Here is a 20,881-nt window from a genome sequence, read left to right as displayed (position 1 = left end):
ATTGTGATCAGGACAATAAACATTTTATATGCGAATTCCATTGTCCACTGTACATCCCTGTGAAACTAGAGGCAGTAAATATAACAATGGAATCATAATAGAGTTAAGGGTTTGTAGGATTTCCACTTACGGTAAACGGAAACACATCCGGGAAATAAATTGATGATTTCACGACTCATCCGCCAGAGGGAGTAACATTATCGGGTGTGCGTTGTAAGCTATCTCGATTCTGCTGAACACGCCCGCAACAGTCCCGGGAAGAGTGGTCGTGACGTCAACCGCGTGCCGCTATATCTGCAGTGGGGATAGCCCTGTCTGCACAGTCTGCGTGTCGGCGTGCTACTGCCATGGTGAGTAGCTGCAACCGCAGCCACTAACTTCCTTCATCTGACTTTGCCTTATTCGCAAGACTGTATACTTTTGAATGCACTCTTTTACAGTGTGGAGTTGTTTACTGATCTGTCGATGGTGTATTCATTTAATTTTTACAATGGGACTTCGTAGAACTAAATTCACCTTTGTGAGGAGTAATTGCCAAACTGTCCCAGTAATAGGAAATGGATAGGAGACGTCAATTGTCTGTGAATTTAGGATACAATACCGTGTGTCATTTTATGTATTGCTTACATAAACAGCAAAATAATCGATTTTATAACTAAGGGTGTCCAGTAGTAGATGGAGATCTTGATGGAAAAGTGTGAAAGAATAGAAGACAAAGATTGGCAAGGCTACCTCCGTAAGCACTGGTATACAATCTTTTCCTTAGCTTTGTTGCTAGAGGTGTGGACGCTGCATCAAATATATGTCAGTCTAAGCCGCTACGGTGACATACTGAAATTGCTTATTTAAGCATTGTGCAGTGTCTGGAATGAACTTTCGTATCAAATAAAACTGTGTGGGGCTTACACATGACGAGTTATCAAAAACAGCTGTTTCCTTTTGGAAAGATAATTGTGTTTCAGTGCCAGTCCATCATGTCGGTGTAGCTTGTCATTGTTGCTAGACCCAGGAACTGAACCACTACCGTTTAAGAAACAATTTTCTCGAAACATTCACAAATTGTGAGTAAGTTATAATCTGTGATTTCCCTCAGGGGTAGACGGTTTGCATACCGAGCCACAGAATCTCTGAGGACGCTGAAGAAGAAGATGAGAGGAGCTGAAATTTGAAGCTTGGATCATGGTTCATCACGTAGCTTAATTTGTGTTTCATATGCTAGGACATTTTTATAGCGACACTGCACCAGTACCAATATAAAACACACGAAAGTAGTTCCCTTTCTGTATGAGTACAGTACGCCGTGCAAACAAAGGAAAGCAAAAATATATACAAGAAGACATTTATTAACTCCCAGGAGTGTATAGTTTGCTGCAGAAAGACAGAGCAAGTTGTGCCTTCTAATATTACAGTTCCACAATGATTATTGTTTTGGTCTGAAATACCGCAAGGCAGACTTAAACATTTGTTAACAAAAGATGCATATTTTCAAGGCCATATTCTTTCTTTTTTTTTAGTGTGACTGCTTCCTTTCTTCAGCTGTCTCACAACCTAATAAAACAGTACAGTATAAAATAACAACATCAAATTTAAAATTTCATGGGCAAATTCTGTTATGAGACGTTGTAGTGTTATCGCTGATCTCTGTAGGTCATAGGGGTATCTTGTGCTGTGCCAATAGCACTTGCAGTTCGTCGTTTCAGCGTACCTTCGTTACAAATAGGATATTCCATAATTTACTTAGCATGCTGTTTCTCGTAAGAATGAGTCAGACCTCTACATTGGTTTCCGCGAATGCTGAAAAGACGATGTTGTCCGCATCTATATATAAAATACTTATTGTAGTTTGATATCCGGTGATTTGAGCTAACATGCCATTTTGAAGTGAGTATGTCGTAGCATGTTACTGCGTCGTATATGGCTGTCTTAGATCTTATATAGTACAGCCTCTACCAGTCTATTGTCTCCAGTTAACCGTCCAAGGTCATAATACAGTCAAACTGCACAGTCGCAAATGTTCATTTGCAGACAGTATTCTGCCACCTGTGAGACTGCTTGCAGGCATTTTACTGATATGGTTTATACTACGTATTGTCTGCCATACGCATGACCATAAACAATACTTCAACACATTACGAACTGCTCAGTTGAAAACTACATGTTAATCGAAATCGGTTAATCGCACACTATAATAAACATTTTACAGCCCTAAATCTTCTTTTAAGCAATTATGAGGGCTACGGAACTAAATCTCGAGAAATAGTTTTTATTTTTATGAGTTTCCAATGACAATTTTACTTCATGATGATAGCTTCCAAGTCAATGGCCAGACACTGTATGTTCGTTTCTCAGTTCGCCGTCAGATTTGTAAGTGGGGTCAGTTACTTCGAGATTGCCTTTCTTAGAAACTTCAATACCTCGAATATTGCAAAAGAGGTTAATAAATATTGCTAATAATTACCTGGAAACGTTGAATGACGCCAGAAATGGATGAAGAAGAGTACTTGTTAAATTTAGCGGAGCTTTACGATAAACATCGCAACAGTGCTGTGACGTGTAATTGAAGGCCAAGTAGGATGTGCTCTCAGGCGAGAAATGACGCAGCACCTTGCCCTTTGTGTGCGATAGCTAGAAGGAGACGTGCTTCCTGAAAGCGAGCCCGGTTCTCTGCAGCCAGTTTCAGTCTACAAAGCACTGCCAATGTATAGGTGCTAATGAAACTATGGTACAAAGCTCTAATGACAAAATACACAGCCTTGAATCATTCGTGCGTAACAAGTTGGTGACACAGAATTTATGTTATAATTATATATTATATGTTTATGGTCTTATATCATCTGTAGAAATACTTTTACATTATTTTCTTGTTTATCATTAATGGTCCGCCTCCGTAGCTGAGTGGTGTGCGTTGATGACAGCCATACGGAGGACCAAGGTTCGAATCCTTGTACTTCCGGAAGCTTCTCCTTGGTGGGAGGACTGGGAAGGGGTGCCATTTGTAGAATTACTTGACCGAGAAGTAGTTGGACCAGGTCTGCTAACTCGTCAACAACCGGGAGAGCGGTGTGGTGACTCCCATCCGTCCGTACCGTATCCACATGACGCCATTCATTGATGGATGGCACGGCAGTCGGTCGCACCCTGTTACCCTGTCTGTGGCCAGAGCGGCAGTGCTACTCTACTACTTAGTAGAAGATTATTTGTGCCAACGGCCTCGCCGAAGTGGTAACACCGGTTCCCGTCAGACCACTGAAGTTAAGCGCTGTTCGGCGTGGCTAGCACATGGATGGGTAACCGTCCGGTCTGCCGAGCACTGTTGGCAAGCGGGATCTGCTCAGCCTTTGTGAGTCAAATTGAGGAGCTTCTTGATGGAGAAGTGGCGACTCCGGTCACGAAAACTGACAACGGCAGGGAGAGCGGTGTGCTGACCACATGCCCCTCCATAGCGGCATCCAGGACGCCAGTGGTTGAGGATGGCACGGCGGTCTGTCAGTACCGTTGGGCTTTCCGAGGCCTATTCGGACGGAGTAGATTATTTGATTCTATTAACATCCTCAGTAAATAGAAATTACCGAAGTGCACCATAGAAAGTGTGTTCAGAACAGTACTACACAGGTCTAAAGGATATCTGGGAGACGATAGTTAAATACCAGTCACTCTTATGAAATGTGGAGTATTTGGTGTAGACGGGGCGAATTTGCTGCTATTGGGCATGATATCCATTAGTGGAGATGTGCTCTGTGTGTGTGTGTGTGTGTGTGTGTGTGTGTGTGTGTGTGTGTACGACTTTGTGTGGTAGAGGAAGGAGGGGAGAGGAGGCCCGTTGTTTTGCCTCTACTATTATCCAAAGGTTTTTCTCATTTGCCTTAGTCCTTATTCATAATTCTACACCAAACAATTTTGAAACTACTCCACAAACTACGAAAGTTGTTTAATTTAAGGCTATAAGATCACATATTATTTCAGACACAAAGCGGAACATAACCCTAAACACGCCGTTGGTTTGCAAGCAAAATCGTGACTGTCAGTGCCTTATTACAGAGAAATCTGTCATTACTAATATTATGTAGTCACGGAATGAAAGTAGTCAACATCGCCGCGATCAGAGTGTATTTAAAACAAGGAAAATGAGGAAACCGACAAACAAGTCGACCATGAACGCGCCAAACAGCGACGCAGGATTGATATCGGATTCGGAAGATATGAACCAATTCCACTTACGTCTCTATCCGTTGTTCTCAGAGAGCATATTGGAAGTCTTGTAGTGTCCAACGAAAAGACATACGGCCGTCCACGCGTGGACCGTTTATCATGTGTGACAGGGTTATGCGTGGAGATCTTTTTGCCTTCTCGCATCTTCGGGTGGAGTAGTGTTCTATATGTTACAAGTGATCTGTTTAGTCTGGCAGTGCTATCTCGAAAACTGATTCCTACAGTCGGTATTGTAGTAATCCTCAAACATGATCGTTTATGATTTCCTCTCTATGTCTGTTTGCAGTTACTGTATCACAGGTGAGTGATAGCCAGCACCTTGAACTACTAAATCTTAAACTTGATATCAGATGATTTCATTATTTTGGTTGGATTATAACGTGTCTAGGTCCTCATGTGGTCAGACCTTGTTGAAAACCCATGCCATATGAAGAAAATAAATGGCTTTCGTCTGTGAAGCGGATCGTTGTAAATCCCGCCTAATGTGATTCAGGTGACTGGTCTCTATCTACTGATGACCTGCAACATAAATCGGTTTCAAGAAGTAAATTAAGAACCACATTTGCCTATAATGGTCATCAAAATGACTACCAAAACGGTTTTCAGAATTCGGTTTGCTAGACTACATCGATTGCTTTAGGACCAATTCACGAACAATAGTCATCAAAAGTGGGTCTTACCGCGCTCATCCTCTATTGCAAATTCTCGAATCGTCCCCCATCAACTGAAGCATCTTCTGCAGATTGTTACCGTAAGTGAACTATGTAACCAATAGGCACATATACCAACACAAATCATCGATCCAATATTGTCTAGTACTAATTACGACTGATTTCACTCACCTGTTCACTACAAAGTCTAACTGAAGCGTAAAGTAATTACGCTGTACCGTCTACAGATTCTTGCTTGCTTTCGTTAACCAGAACTTAAATCTAGGTATTGGCGTCTAATAGAGGGCTGTGTGTTGATCGACACAACAGTACAGTTGTGCTCTCTGCCGAAAAATTATGACGTTTCAAGGTGGGAAAATAAGATGATCTTCATTCTAATGGTCAGTGGTAATCATATGGTAGAGTAAAAGCGATTTTCCTAGCATACAATGCAAGAACTCTCTCCCCACTATCCCCTCTCCCGTCTCTCTCGCCCTCCCTCTCACGCTCTCACCTCTCTCTCTCTCTCTCTCATTTTTATTGATTTGTCTCCACTGTAAGTGGAATAGTGACTTTTAAACCCATGTGAGCGAACTGTACTGTTGAGTCTTGCTAGACCTGTTTCATATGTCACTGATTTTTCGCAGTTGAACCTGAAAGCGGTGCTATTGCTGACGCTGGTGGGAGTGGCAATGTCGCAGTATCAGTCGTTCTACGCAGGGAATGGCTGGCCACCTCAGCCGGCGGCCTCTGACGACGGTATCGGCAACCGTGTTGGTGAAGCTCCCGGAAAAGCTCAATCGCCCGACGATCTGATCGCGTCTCGGGTTGGCGCATGGCCAGAGGAGCGACAGCCGTTTTGGAAACTTAACTGGTAAGCGTCACTTTCCTCATTCCACATTAGCATCACTTCGCTGCAACAGTTATCTAAATTTCTTCATATACATAGACATCTATATTCCGCAAGCCACCGTACGGTGTTGACGTGGGGCACTTACTGCTACTCAAATATAACAGAGTAATTTTCCTGTAGTATTTACGAAAGGTAAGCGCGAAGAAAGATCGTAGACATACTTTCGTACATACCGGAATGTCTGCAGTTTCAACCTCAAGATCAATACGTGAAATATGAGTTGGAGAAAGTGGTATTGAAAATATGCGCTTTTGGGATTTTGGAGTTAAGCTGTAGGCAGTGCACATCGCTTTTCTAATAATGTCTCCCAGTGGTTTTTCTGAGCATTTGTGTGATACGCACGCACTGACCAAACCAGTGACCAATGGCACAATTAATCTCTCAATTTTCTGTATCTACTCCTGTAATCCAATAGTGAACAGTAAGTCTTATCATATGTCCTTAAAGTATTCTAGACGCTGATATTGCTTCCTCATTAGGAACAACATTGTTAGCTCAATTAGCTAGGAGGAATTTATTCAGTTATCAACTGATATGTGTAGGGAGATTGATATGTTCGGTCTACGTTAGTATCCTGGCATACTCTCCATTTTATGACGAGAAATGCCATCATCAAATTGCCGTCAGAGGTCGTGCACTGGGTATGAGGTCAAAGCCAATTTTCAGAATTAGTGGAAAGTTCCGCTAATGAACCAAACACGGCACCATTATATGCATGCTTTATACATTGCTGAAATAGACTCATTACGTCTACTCTGTAATACTCGCACCTTCCGACAGTTTGTTTACACTGCTATATAGTACATTGAGTGAATTTACCTGAGTACGACAAAAGAGATATGTTGCAGCCCTAACAAAGGCACTAAGTCAGACCTTCTGTATTCATGTCTCATAGGGGCTCATGTACGCCCTGTTGCCTTATGAGACGCAGTAGTAATAGTTCCAGCGTTAAATGTAATGGTCACTATATCTTTTCAGTTGCTTTCGATACTCGTTGCTAGTTGTCACTGTTTGCGGACAAAGATTTTGAGTACCATTATAACGCTTTCAACTGTGAATTCTAATATTTTCAATCCATTATTTTCCACTCAGACGAGGCACCATGCATCAGCGTATGTTGAGCGTCAGCACAGCTTTGGAAGCAGAATGCTTTATCCGCTTACCACCAACCATTGCACAGAAACCATCTTAAGTTTGGACTGGGACAGTACAGTGACGAGTAACTGCATTATAGATAGCTCTTATGTTGGAACGAGAGCCCTCTGTCACTATGGTGACTGGAACAGTTGGTCGAGTCATACGACTGGGATGTCATCAGATCTAATTGTTCGATATTAGCGCATTCTCTTGCGACCAGGTTGCATGTACCCCACCCTTGAGGTCGTCCAGAGATTGGGATTTCACGTGCCACTGCTGAGTACTGCCACAGCCAGTTAGCTGCTGTAGCTTACATCTTGTCTAATTGCAACAGCTGTAGTGCAGAAAATCCCTCGACGGTTCATTGCTGGAATCAGTGTCATTACAGTTCATATTTATGCATCCATCCAGTATGTGAATTTCCTAAATCATGATATTTGGCCAACCTGAGCCTATCACCTATGACCACATCGTAGACGGAACATTAAATTCCAGTTTTACTTTTTCGAGACATGTTTCGCAAAAGTTAAGCATGCTAAATCATAGTGTCATTCCATTCTTTCTTCCTTCCTTTCTGCCCTCCATCCTACACGAAGAGAAACTGCTTCATTCAGAAAGTCTGTTGCGTCTCCAGTTTCATTAATCTTGTTGAGATTCATCTACTGTTGTTAGCTGTTACATTGACGTGCATGTGTTTGCATGTTTCAGTGCATGAAATAAAACTCGTGTAAGACAGAAAAATGCGTGAAGAGAAACTGTTGCATTTCTAGTTCCACAAATCTTGTTGAGATATGTACATCCACTCTTGTTACCTATTGCATAAACGTGTATACGTTTCCATGTAAACTTATAACACACAGTCCTGCTGAGAACGCTACCAGGCAGTTGATCGACTTCGAACTTATATTGACACGTACTAAGTTATGTAGTTTCCATATTAACGTTTTTAACTTTGTTGGAAAGGCCCAACATCAGACAGGCATATATAGTCTCCACGAAAACTAATTTTGTATCTCATGTCTTAAAGAAGTAGCTTATTTCTGAAATAATTTTAAATTAATTTTTGTTGTCTGAAACAAGTAATGTTGTATAGAATTCAAATCTCCGGTAGGCTTTTCAAGCGAACACAAGAAACGTTTACTCAGACATGCAGTGGTTGATTCTCCTCGCTCTTCCTTGTCCATATCAGCTCTTAATCTGTCTCTAATGACATGTATGTTGAACGGTCATTACACATTAACAGTCGTCCTTCCTATTTTGTTTGCAGCTGCATTAAAATCATTGCACATTGTGCAATGGTCCAAGATAGTTGCTGCTTCACCCATCTATCTTGGACGATATTGACGTTAGATGTCGTCTTACATCAGCGATACGCCATCATGCATGTATCACATTCCCCAGCCATGGACAATAGATAAATTCTGAGGCCAATTAGATGGGAACACAGTTTCGAACAATTTCCTTCTAACTGAGCTGCGTCTCCTAACCACACGTTCTAAATTACCTCGCAAACTGCTTGTTTTCAGACCCCTGTTTACTGGAACGTTTTTCCTCTATTCTTGTATACTTTCAAGCTTTTCAGTTTTCTCTTTCAATTATGACATCCCCTTGTGTATGTGTTGGTAATTCTGCGGCCTTGCCAAAGTCATGGACTGTCTGGATCACAAAACTAAACTGTTGTGGCATTAATGGCATCACTCCTGCACAGATGGAAACTTATCCCATAACAGGAAGCAGAGAGTATCTTTAACAAGCTGCTTCTTAGGCCTGAAATAACCACATAATGGGGAAACGTATCATGTGGAGTGCCGTAGGTATCGGTACTGGGCCCACTCTTCTTTCTAACCTACATAAATGACCTTCTACAGACATTAAAGGTCAGTTAAAAACTATGATGACACAAGCATACGAAACGAGGATACAAATTCAAACCTAAGAGACACAGCTCAGATGATAACTGAACAAACCTATATCTTTTTCACAGCTAATAGTATGTCTTAATCTCACAAAGACTCCTATTATGCAATTTCAAACAAGCAATAAGGACCTTCAAGCAATGGAAGAAGACATTAATGGCTATACACTGAATGACCAGGGTGTGCAAAAATCCTTGGGGTCCAGCTGGATAACAAGTTAAAATGGAGTCAACACATGGATAAATTAGTCGAGAGTTCCTCAGTTTCATCTGAACTGTGATATACACAGTTACAACGCAAAAGTAAACGGTTCAGAATAGAGTTATTTAATCTGGTGATAAAATAATCAACACGCTTCCGTCTAACGTAAAGAAAGACGTTGGAAATCCATACCATTTCAGAAGAAAGTTGAAAAAATACGTCATTAGCCATTCTTTTCCACAAATTATCCGGATACCTACATTCAGGAATTGAAAATTTCTGTTAGGTACGTGGCAAGTTGCAACGTTTGTTATAAAGCCGTATGACAATTAATAATGTACTATAGACAGGTCTTAGTATCTGTAGATGAAACAAAGTATTTTATTTGAAAAATAGCACTTTCATAAAATAAATATAATGCTACTAATAGCAGATAAACAGCGGCTATATAGTAAAACTGAGCAGGCAGCAGCTTTTATCAAAGTCGTTATGAATAAATCCGCTCCATCTGTAACTGATAAATCCTATATTTGGATAAAATCATAGACACGATCCGGGTTTCAGGTTGTAAACCCCGTCTTCAGGTGCTACAAATAAGCAAGGGAATCTAAGTGGGACACTAAATAAAATTAATTAATATTAAAAGGGTCCATGCAAATGTGAACATCAGGCAGCCGTGTTGTTTCCTATGATTTCTTCGGTTGTCCCTCCAGCCCTCGGAATTAGCTCTGGCGGTGGCCACTGTATGAGGTGTATGTGAACTGAGGCGTCTCATTGCGGTTCACACAGCAGTTTGTTGACCGGCCTTGCTGGGCGTCCACGACTTGCGGACATGTCCTACCAACCGATCCCTTCTTCTAGTCAAGTTGTGCCACAAACTCCTCTTCTCCCCAATTCTATTCAATACCTCCTGATTAGTTATGTTATCTAATCTTCAGCATTCTTCTGTAGCACCACATTTCGAAAGCGTCTGTTCTCTTCTTCTCTGAACTATTTATCGTCCATGTTTCACTTCCATACATCGCTACACTCCACACAAATACTCTCAGAAAAGATTTCCTGGCACTTAAATCTATACTCGATGTTAACAAATTTCTCTTCTTCAGAAACGCTTTCCTTGCCATTGCCAGTCTACATTTATATCCTCTCTACTTCGACCATCATCAGTTATTTTGCTCCCCAAATAGCAAAACTCCTTTTCTACTTTAAGTGTCTCATTTCCTAATCTAATTCCCTCAGCATCGCCCGACTTAATTCGATTACATTCCATTATCCTCGTTTTGCTTTTGTTGATGTTCATCTTATATCCCCCTTTCAAGACACTGTCCATTCCGTTCAATTGCTCTTCCAAGTCCTTTGCTGTCTCTGACAGAATTACAACGTCATCGGCGAACCTTAACGTTTTTATTTCTTCTCCACGGATTTTAATACCTACTCCGATATTTTCTTTTGTTTCCTTTATTGCTTGCTCAATATACAGATTGAATAACATCGGGGACAGGCTACAACCCTGTCTCACTCCCTTCCCAACCACTGCTTCCCTTTCATGTCTCTCGACTCTTATAACTGCCATCTGGTTTCTGTACAAATTGTAAATAGCTTTTCGCTCCCTGTATTTTATCCCTGCCACCTTCAGAATTTGAAAGACGGTATTCCAGTCAACATTGTCAAAAGCTTTCTCTAAGTCTACAAATGCTAGAAATGTAGGTTTGCCTTTTCTTAATCTAGCTTCTAAGATAAGTCGTAGGGGCTGTCTTACTAATTTACTCGATTAAATTTAGGTGGCATAAGAGTGAACAGCGTTAATCAGTACTGCATAATGATAGTTTATTGTTAATACAGAATACAGATTGTTTCTACGATGTATTTGTCTTATGTTAGGGTATACCTTTATTCATTCCACATTCCTGAAGCTTTCCCTTCTTAATGGAGTCTACGGATCACGATGAATGAATGAATGAATGAGATATACAAGCATTATTAACTCTTTGAGAATATAACACAGATTTTTGCGATATTAATAGTTAACCTGTTTGAGAGTAAACGATATATGTGCCTGCTTAACTGTATTTGGGTTTCTTGTTCAGGCTTTTGGCACTAGGTGAAGGGAAGAAGGTTTCACATATAAAAGAAAACTGTAGTGAAAGCCTATGAGTTTAATGTTTTAATTTCACCTTTTTCATGTATTGTCGCAGGGATCAGATCCAGAAGCACATCGGGCGACCGCAGCCAGAGCCGCAGCGCAAGTCCGCGGCTCCGGCGCAGCAGCAGGTCGGCCGTCCCTGAGTCCTCACTCGCCGGTAGCACTCAGCATTCCACAGCATACGCCGATTTCCCATACCGAATAAACGGCGTCGGCTCTAACAATCTTATTCATCCATATAGACTGTTTACCAAAGTTTAACTGAATCACTTCATGCAAATGTCAGGTTGGCACCATTATATATGCCAGGGCCAACATTCTTCAACTTTTTTTTATCTAACTTACGTTGTGCTCCATCTCTAATGACTACTCTGCCGACGAGACATTAAATTGTCATTTCTCCTCATTACCTCGTTCCCCATTATACATTATTTACACGCAGTATTATATTTGCATTGTAGAGCTCGTTTGCTTTACGTTAGGTTGTGCTTAAAATGTTTTGTTATTTCATGGAGTATGTCAATAAAAGTGGTGTTGTAATTTGTCTATTACTTTCATTGCACGATTACCTCGGTGTTGATATCCTGCAGCTGATGGCTGAATTGCGAGATAAAATGCGTTGTGTGAGGCTCATGCCTCGTCCTCTCGAATACTGCAAAATTAAGTACACGACACTGCGAAACGGAGAAGAGAAGCAATGTACACACTTAGCTACATATTACATTCCTGTCTGTAAATGAGAAACATTTATTTTAGAGATACATAAATTCATTTAATTCATGACACTTAACGAAGCTGTCACGATATTTCTACTGGCTGTCGTCAGTGATTACACATATTAACAATTTAAACAGCTTTAATACTTTCTGTATTTGTCAACAAACAAAAGAGTTTAATGTACTCTTAGGTTCTGCACATTCTCTTTACGCTCTATTAAAACAATCATTACCCATTCCAATCACACTACAACCTACCATGTTCAGTGTCACTTTTACTTAGGTTTAAAAATATAATCCTAAGTTTTATAACGATTGCTTTTGTCAGTCACTGTAACTTCGAGGAAAGAGCCACGTTACTGTGGGACACACACAGTGACTCATGGAAGTACTGAAACCATGCAACAAAAAGGGAAGGGAGGAAGAAACATTTACTCTGTTAAGACATCTATAAAAACGTGTCGTAATAAAGCTCGTCTTCTCAATAAAAAGATCTTTACAGAAAAATATAGTTTTAATTAACTTTTGAATGTTGGTTTGCTACCTGTCAGACACTGGACATACATAAGCAGACAAAAATTTAAGTAGGAACATGGTTAATCACTTTTTTAGCTAAACAGCTTTTGTGAAAAATATGAAAGTTTGTGTATTTATGAACTTCATTGTTTGCTTCAAGCTGATTTCAAGTACTGATAACGAAGTTATTGAATTCGTCAATGCCTTTTAAAGGTAATCTAACGCGTAAAAACCATACAGAGATACTTACAAATAATCTTGAATGGACCAAAATTATAATTCTTCCGATGTTAACAGATTATTCTATCGCTCCATAGTGAAGAAATTTAATACCCGACGCCGAAAATTACAATTTGTAAATGTTCTGCTTGTATTTGTTTTATTCTGTTCACCGGTTTTCGGTTATCGAAATCTTTAGCTCCCTTGCTGTCTGTTACGCTGACATTTATGTGTGACTACATTCGTCAGAAATTTGCATGGTTCCCATTTCAATACATTTGAATGCATCCGAATGTATTTTGTCTGCTATTTAATATTTAGTTACTACCTACAAAGTCGGATACCATATAGAATATTGTGTGAATGCGTATTCAATTCCTTAATAGTTTATTGTGTTAAACATTTGTATGGCCACTTTATAGTTATTTACGTCTTTTTTGATACAACATGTCATTCTATTTTCAGGAGCGATGCTATGAGGCTCCTGTCTACGAGTTTCGTTTAGTTCGGAAAAGTGGCGAGAAAGGAAAACATATTAGGAACACAAAAATCAATCAACACAAAAGCAGAGTAGGTTGTTAAAATAGTAGTATTGTACGAAACAAAAATGGCTGTGAGCACTATGCGACTTAACGTCTGAGGTCATCAGTCGCCTAGAACTTAGAACTAGTTAAACCTAACGACATCACACACATCCATGCCCGAGGCAGGATTCGAACCTGCGACCGTAGCGGTCGTGCGGTTCCAGACTGTAGCGCCTTTAACCGCTATTTTTTTTTTTTTGTTCGTTGTTGATAGTTGTGATTGTTCGTTGCGGACGTCATATGTCATCCGTTTAAGTTCGTTGTTGATCCTTTCACTCAGTTTTTTTATTACAGAGGCCAACCAGCTCTCTGTCCGAACACGCTGAGCTACCGTGCCGGCAACCGCTCGGCCACACCGGCCCGCTATTGTACGAAACACCACACACTGTTCTACAGTCTTATTGCCTCATCTTAATATAGGAAACTGAGCCATAACTTATCTCTGAAACGATTAGTGTGTCGGCTCTTTCTCGTGCCCGCACTTTGCCGCGGTACAGTTGCCCGCGATCGCCTATTTAGGCGCGCGGAACGATTCAAACAGGTCGGTTTCCAGCGGGATTGGAGAGAGTTACGAGCTCGTCCGGGAGAGGGCAATACTCTCCTCTACCGAGGTACTGTGGTTATGTAAAGAGATAATCCGAAATCTGATTAGCCATAATCAATTTTCACCTCTTTGTCTGAAAGTTGTTCTGTGTGGATCAAGATACGAGCTGTGTGGTATTTACCGAAATAATTTATTCTTCTGATAGGTTAATTCGGTGTTTGCTATCTTAAATTAGTGCTGCGTTAAAGGATAACGGCTTCACAAGAGTCAAAACTCTTGGCTGTAATTTTATTGGTTTTTCGATTCGTTGTAGGGTGCAGCTTGTCTGTGTTCTGTTTGAGGCTGCCTTAGGTACTACTGCAGTCAGTGAGGCCTACCCTATCTCAAGGGCGCTGTAGTACAATAACACACTATTGATGTGAAAGTGCTCTCTTAAAAAAACTGTTTTTAGGTGCAAGAGGAAGTAGCGGTTACTGATTCAACTGGGCCCTTCATGTTGCAGAATAGATAAACTAAAATTGCTGTTTGAAGAAATTTTTCTATTTTTCTCTAAAATAAGTTTGTTTAAATGCTGTACAATTATGTCTTGGTTAAAGTCCCCTTTACAAGGGATTGGTTGCACCCTTACGATGATTAATTTTTTTATGGAGTTGCGATATTTGAAACTGAAGTTTAAATTCAGTTGAGATATAATTTTACCAGCTGTGCCTAGGATTGATTTTGTTTCACATTGAGGCATTCATAACAAACATTCTATTTTTTGTTAATAGTTTACTTTTTTAATTATGGTGTGCGTTATATTTTGGGCACTAATCGCCGATGGCTCCAATATATAAATTCAATATATTGTCAGTTTTATTTTTACATCTTAGTGTTACATTTTATCTAAATAAAGTTTCCCGGCAAAGAACCGGTTACTGTAGTCTGAATATCTATGTCGATACCAGTCTGCCGTGCTATTACGTTGTGGTAAATAAACTTTGTCGCTGAGAATCCTCTATGGGCTTAGTCCTTTCACTCTCCCCAGGCTTGAGATCTGCTAACAAAATATCAGAAACATCTACCTCTTTGACAACGGAAAAGAACTTCGTGTTGTGAAACATTTGGAATAACCAACGTTGTCACATGTCTTCGAAGCATCATATACGGAACGAACGAACTGCGATTGCGAGTAATTGACAAACTGGAAGTAAACCATACTCATACAGATGTGGCCAGGTGATTGAATGTTTGTTCTTATGTTGTTCATTTACTGTGACAGAAATTCCTCCGTCACGTTTCGCATTTAGAGTGCTCATCCAAAGACAACGAAGGGTTAAAACGCACGTTAATGACTGAAATTGGCTATAATGACTCGAAGGAAATGATCCGTGACCCTTCCCTAGTGATGGCCTTCCACTACCGCAACCACTGAATCGCTAATGCGATCGGAGATTGCGGGAATGGCTTCTTGAAGATGATATTTCGACTAACTACGGGCTACTGTTCGTGAGAAGAAGCAGTATTTTGCAGCGAACACGCCAACATATACATTGAACTGCGTATTTATGGACTAGCGTTGTGTTCATTGACGGGTACCAGATTCACTTGTCAAATAACATCAGTGGTTCTGAACTTTGCGTGGAAGTTTTAACGAGATACTGCCTATCACAATTCGGTGAGAGGAAAGTCTTCGAAGGAGACAATATCTCTGTGTCGGCTGATATATCGTTTAAAAGGTGCGCCGACGTACAGGGCTTGACCAAAAACACGGTAACACCGTGATAAATGTATGCATGAACACACATGCAGATGTTTGCATAAGCCTACAGGTGGCGCTGTGTTTGAACACGAACGGCATCTGTGCAATGCCCTCAATACGTTACAAGCGTCAGTCGTGGTCGCAAGTGTTCTGTGTAGCGGTGAGTGCATTATGTCGGAGCTAAGTGAATTCGAACGTGGCCAAATTGTTGGTGCTTCCGTAACGACGCTACCCGAAATGTTTGGTATTCCAAGAGGCATTCGATGGCAGATTTACACTGCATACATGGAAACCGGAAAAAGGTCGTCCGCTAGGTCACAACACCAATGAAAGTGTGTATTGAGTGGTCGTGACAGACGGTCACTGAGAGGATTGTGACGAAAAGTAACAGGGCGACAGCTGCAAAATTCACTGCAGAGCTGAAACTCGCACTCACGAACCCTGTCAGCACCAAAACAAGGGAGCTTCACAAGCAGAGAATTGCATGGCGAGCTGGCTGGTTGAAATGGCTCTGAGCACTATGGGACTTAACAGCTGAGGTCATCAGTCCCCTAGAACTTAGAACTACTTAAACCTAACTAACCTAAGGACATCACACACATCCATGCCCGAGGCAGGATTCGAACCTGCGACTGTAGCGGTCGCGCGGTTCCAGACTGAAGCGCCTAGAACCGCTCGGCCACTTCGGCCGGCTGCAGGGCGAGCTGGAATTGCAAAATCAGTCAGCAGTGTTGCAAATTCCCGAAACAGGAAAATGTGGTGAAGAGGCCATAAAACCTGGACTACGAAGCAATGGAAGAATCATGTGGTCGGGTGAGTCTTGTTTCACATTGGTTCCAACTTCTGGCTGAGCTACGATGATGTTCGATAACATGGGCTCCAAAGTTACTATGCAAGGCCACTTTACTGCCAACTCTTGTCTGATCATTTTGGCTGATGAGATCCATCCCATGGTGCAATGTGTGCTCCCCAATGGTGAAGCTGTGTTCCAAGGCGACAAGGACCCTGTTCACACAGCTCACATCGTCAAAGAATAGTTTTGTGAGCACGATGAAAAATTGTCGCATCTGCCCTGGTCATCACAGTCACAAAATCTCAATATTATTGAGTCCTTGTCGTCTACTTTGGAGAGAAGAGTGCGTGATAGCTATCCACCTCCTTAGTTGTTATCTGAAAATGCCACTGTTTTGCAGAAATAATGATGTAAGATTTCCCTGAAAACCATACAGAACCTGTATTTATCCTTTCCGAGACGCTTATAACATACTAATACGAGCTATTCTTGAGTACTGCTCGAGCGTTTGGGATCCCTATCAGGTCGGATTGAGGGAGGACATAGAGGCAGGCTGCTAGATTTGTTACTGGTAGGTTCGATCATCACGCGAGTGTTACGGAAATGCTTCAGGAACTCGGGTGGGAATCTCTGGAGGAAAGGAGGCGATCTTTTCGTGAATCGCTACTGAGGAAATTTAGAGAACCAGCATTTGAGGCTGACTGCAGTACAATTTTACTGCCGCCAACTTACATTTCGCGGAAAGACCACAAAGATAAGATAAGAGAGATTAGGGCTCGTACAGAGGTATATAGGCAGTAATTTTTCCCTCGTTCTGTTTGGGAGTGGAACAGGGAGAGAAGATGCTAGTTGTGGTACGAGGTACCCTCCGTCACGCACCGTATGGTGGATTGCGGAGTATGTATGTAAATGTAGATGTAGATGTAGAGTGGAAGCTCTCTTGATTGCCAACGGTTTTCCTACAGTTTAATGGACATGATAATATGTTATGTTTTTGGTGTTTCCTTATTTCTGTCCACCCCTTGTATAGTCCTTTAAATCATTCCGCTGCGACTAGGTCCTATAGCGCTGAAACAATGGGCGCTTATGTAAATACATTATTATCCTGCTACAGTCGGTGATGAATTCTTTTTACAATACAACACTCGACTACACAGGGACCGTTTCGTGGATCAACGAGCAGCTGGCGACTTTTGTTAATTTTTTGATAATACTGGTACCATTCTACATACTAGAATGCAGTTTTAGACACAGGACCGTCTGATTAGTGATCAAATAAATATTTTGGAATTATTTTGATTAAGTTTTTTTTTTGGGGGGGGGGGGAAATTAGTTGGTCAGAGGATGTGGATTGTCATGTTAATGACACAGTACTTATGACGCAGTTGTAGAGGAAGCTAACCTTCAATACCTTGTTGTATATGTACATCTAGGAATCAACGTTTAAGATCGTGGTGTACACAAGTCATCCCGTTCAGCATGTGTATCTTGCATGACCCGAGTGACAACCTTTCACATTTACATCTCGCAGACATAAGCATAGTCTCTGTACAGGAAGTTCACATCTTCTAAATTTCGGGGATTTCTGTGTATGATACGGTCCTCAGCATGGGATGGGAAAGTGGTACGGCAATTTTATGTATGGTAGTTAAAAACTGAAATACACTGCGTAATGTTCCACACTAATATTTATTTTATATTTAGTTTTGAATTGACTTTCAGATTACTAGGCCATGATCAGAAAACTTATGATTAAACAGACGGCCAACACAAAATTAACGAGAGCTTATAGCTGCATAAATATTGTTATTTCTGAAGATATGTGACTATTTTATAACTATAGATATGTATATGAAAAACAGAAGTATATTGATATACACAAAGAGGGTAAGAAGAAATAAACTTTATAACACATTGTACTCAAAAATTAAAAATATAAGAACACATGGGCCAAATCAGTACACCAAGTGAGTACTGCCACAGACAAAGTTATATGGAGAAGATAACTGGTAAATGTGATGAGCAGGCAAAATAAGTGGTGGGGGTAGGGGAGAGGAAAGAGTGAATGGGGTGAGGGGAGTGGGGAACATTTACGCTGTTTACAAGCTGCATATTACTATCTTACGGTGTGGAAAAAGTTAACTGCCTACTGATAATTTAGCAAAGGTGAATAATGAAACTATATTTGATTTTAAAATATTTATATTGCTTAAATATTATATTTTATTATTGTATTAATATTATTTAAAATATTTCTCTCTGTATCCTACATGAGAAGCGGTCAAATTTCTGACATTGGCATTAGCAGCCACTGTTTTTCGCACCCACTCGCACTAGATAGCTTCCAACAGTCATTCCTGTATAAAATATAGTTTTAGGTGCGTATAGGTTTGGTCACCTAACTGGAAAAGCTTGCTTTCTTCACACAAGATTCCATCAGACAGCGCGAAATTTGTATCGTAAATGTAAACATTGACTGTAAATGGCTTTGTTGAATGCATGTACAGTTTTAGTATTTTGTTCGCGTTGTTGATGACGAAGGGAAAATAAGGTTCTGCCATCTGTCTTACTCCTCTCGAGTAGCACCAAGAGAGTCCCCAAGACTAGTGTTCCATACGTCGGAAGAATCATCATCATTAGAATCGCATGCTCTCACTTTAATAGCTACCTGAGAGAGGTTTGGAAGTCAATGCAGGGCGCTGATGCGAAGTCTGGCGATCAGGAAGCTAACGCCAGCATGTCTCCTCACCTTGTTGAACAAATGATAGCGGCGAAAGTTTCTCCTTCCGCCAGAATTCGAAGTGGGTGTCTCGTAGTCGAGTGCTATCGAACAAAGGCGCGTTGGCAACCTCGCCTTCGAAAGCCCATGTGGTGCCCACATACTAATGAATCATGTCATCCCATTAGTATAACAAATATATTCTACGAGAATACTGTATTTCCAGCGAACCGGCCTCCAGTGGATACGTCAGCATCGAAAGCGTATCGGCGGAAATAAAACGAATGAGTGGAGAAAACTAATCTAATCCGAGAACGAACCTGAGATTAGCTTTTGAACTTCAATCTAGTTGTTTGGCGAGAAACAAGAAAAAGAGAGATATACTACAGCCCCTCCCATACATCTCCTTCCTCACAGAATGTAGATGATCACTGAAGTAGAAGACTTCTGGGCGCTGTATTAAATGGCGAAGAAACCATACGCTTTTCCGTTCTCAGGGAGCAGCAGGCTTTCAGAAGAACAATAGTGTCCTCGTTCTGTTAATTTTCGCATTATCTACAGACGCAGCTTATTAAAACAGCAATTAAAATTCAGTCAAGATGTGATTCGAATGATACATAATACAATACACTCACGTTCCACCATTATGACGAGCCCATGAGCCCCTTACAACGTTACTTGGTTTCCAAATATCTAAATTTTTCAGAACACTGTATCGTCTTGAATACACCTCAGCGCAGTTATTGTCTTTCCCTAGTCAGTAGTGTTAAGAGGACATGACATATCGTTGTGAGATTTTCACCCGCATAACGTAGAGTATTCTCTGCTTTAGGTTCCGACCGTTTGCATTCAGTCAATCAGCACCGTACAGTAACTTGCGGAGTACATCCGTATATATTGAAAAATATGTAGTGCACTCCGACATTCAGACTGAAACGGTACTGATGCTTAGGGGCGACCATACCTAAGGAATTTTGAGTCGCTGTCGTTGGGAACAGTATTGGCTCTGGCAGGGAAAGACAACGGGTCATCACGGAATATTCTGTGCAGTATGGCGTTTGGTGCGAATAAAATTCTCTCTTGAGTGTAAACCTTGTTTTTTTTTTTGGTATGAGTACGTTACACACGTTGTGAACACACATTCCCAGAGCTTTGACAGTTGTCATCGACACCAGAGACTGTTGGCCAATGACACAAGTAAAAATACAATGCCGATTTTGGATCAAAAACAGTCACAGTGTGTGCTGGCCTCCTTTCTAAATGACGTCACGATCCAAGCTGGCATGAAGCCACGCCCTCTTCGTAAGCCACGCCAACCTCCCCCTCCTAGCCTCCATCCAACCACAGCCTAGTAAATTACCTGAAATTAAAATGAAACATTTAGTCACAGTCTAGTACTTTAGCGGGCATTAAAATAAAATAGGAAATCATGATGTTCAAAAGTATGTTCATTTTTTTGTGTCAGACTAAAAAAATATGTGACAATACAATATTTCGGCTCTGCATTATTTAACAAGAAAACATTATGTCAGGTGCTGTACATATCATTTCACAAGTTTTCACATAGCACGTAAACCTCACCTGAATTATGTAAAATGACGCCATGTTCATTAAAGATATTGCCTGTAGTACAATATTTAAAAACTTACGTAAACTTCACCCCAGTTGGGTAAACGCGCTATTCGAAACACACACACACACATACACACACACACACACACACACACACACACACAACTGCGGCGCGTGTGCTCTCACAGGCACGCCAAGATGCATACGCAAACCCCTGTATTTAATCTCTGCTTTCATACTCTCTCTCCCTCTATTATACCTCACCAAAATCTGTTTATGTAAAATTACATCTCTTTCTCTCTCTCTCT

At 40.9% G+C, this 20,881-nt stretch overlaps 1 protein-coding gene across 1 annotated transcript; it reads left to right on the top strand.

Annotated features, from left to right (window-relative positions):
- The first annotated feature begins 234 nt into the window (after window positions 1-234).
- On the top strand, window positions 235-11,713 carry LOC126248630 (uncharacterized). Its single transcript, XM_049949805.1, has 3 exons — window positions 235-350; window positions 5,507-5,733; window positions 11,222-11,713. Exons 1-3 carry the CDS (start codon window positions 348-350, stop codon window positions 11,310-11,312), a joined length of 321 nt encoding a protein of 106 aa, XP_049805762.1. The 5' UTR covers window positions 235-347; the 3' UTR covers window positions 11,313-11,713.
- Window positions 11,714-20,881: the final 9,168 nt, after the last annotated feature.

Source organism: Schistocerca nitens, chromosome 3 (genome assembly GCF_023898315.1).
Source record: "Schistocerca nitens isolate TAMUIC-IGC-003100 chromosome 3, iqSchNite1.1, whole genome shotgun sequence".
NCBI lineage: Eukaryota > Metazoa > Arthropoda > Insecta > Orthoptera > Acrididae > Schistocerca > Schistocerca nitens.
This window is presented reverse-complemented; position numbering and strand designations above follow the sequence as displayed.

Excerpts from the sequence above, each read along its gene's own strand:
- LOC126248630 (XM_049949805.1), top strand. Across the intron at positions 5,734-11,221 it reads CCGTTTTGGAAACTTAACTG|GGATCAGATCCAGAAGCACA; the intron begins GTAAGCGTCACT and ends GTATTGTCGCAG.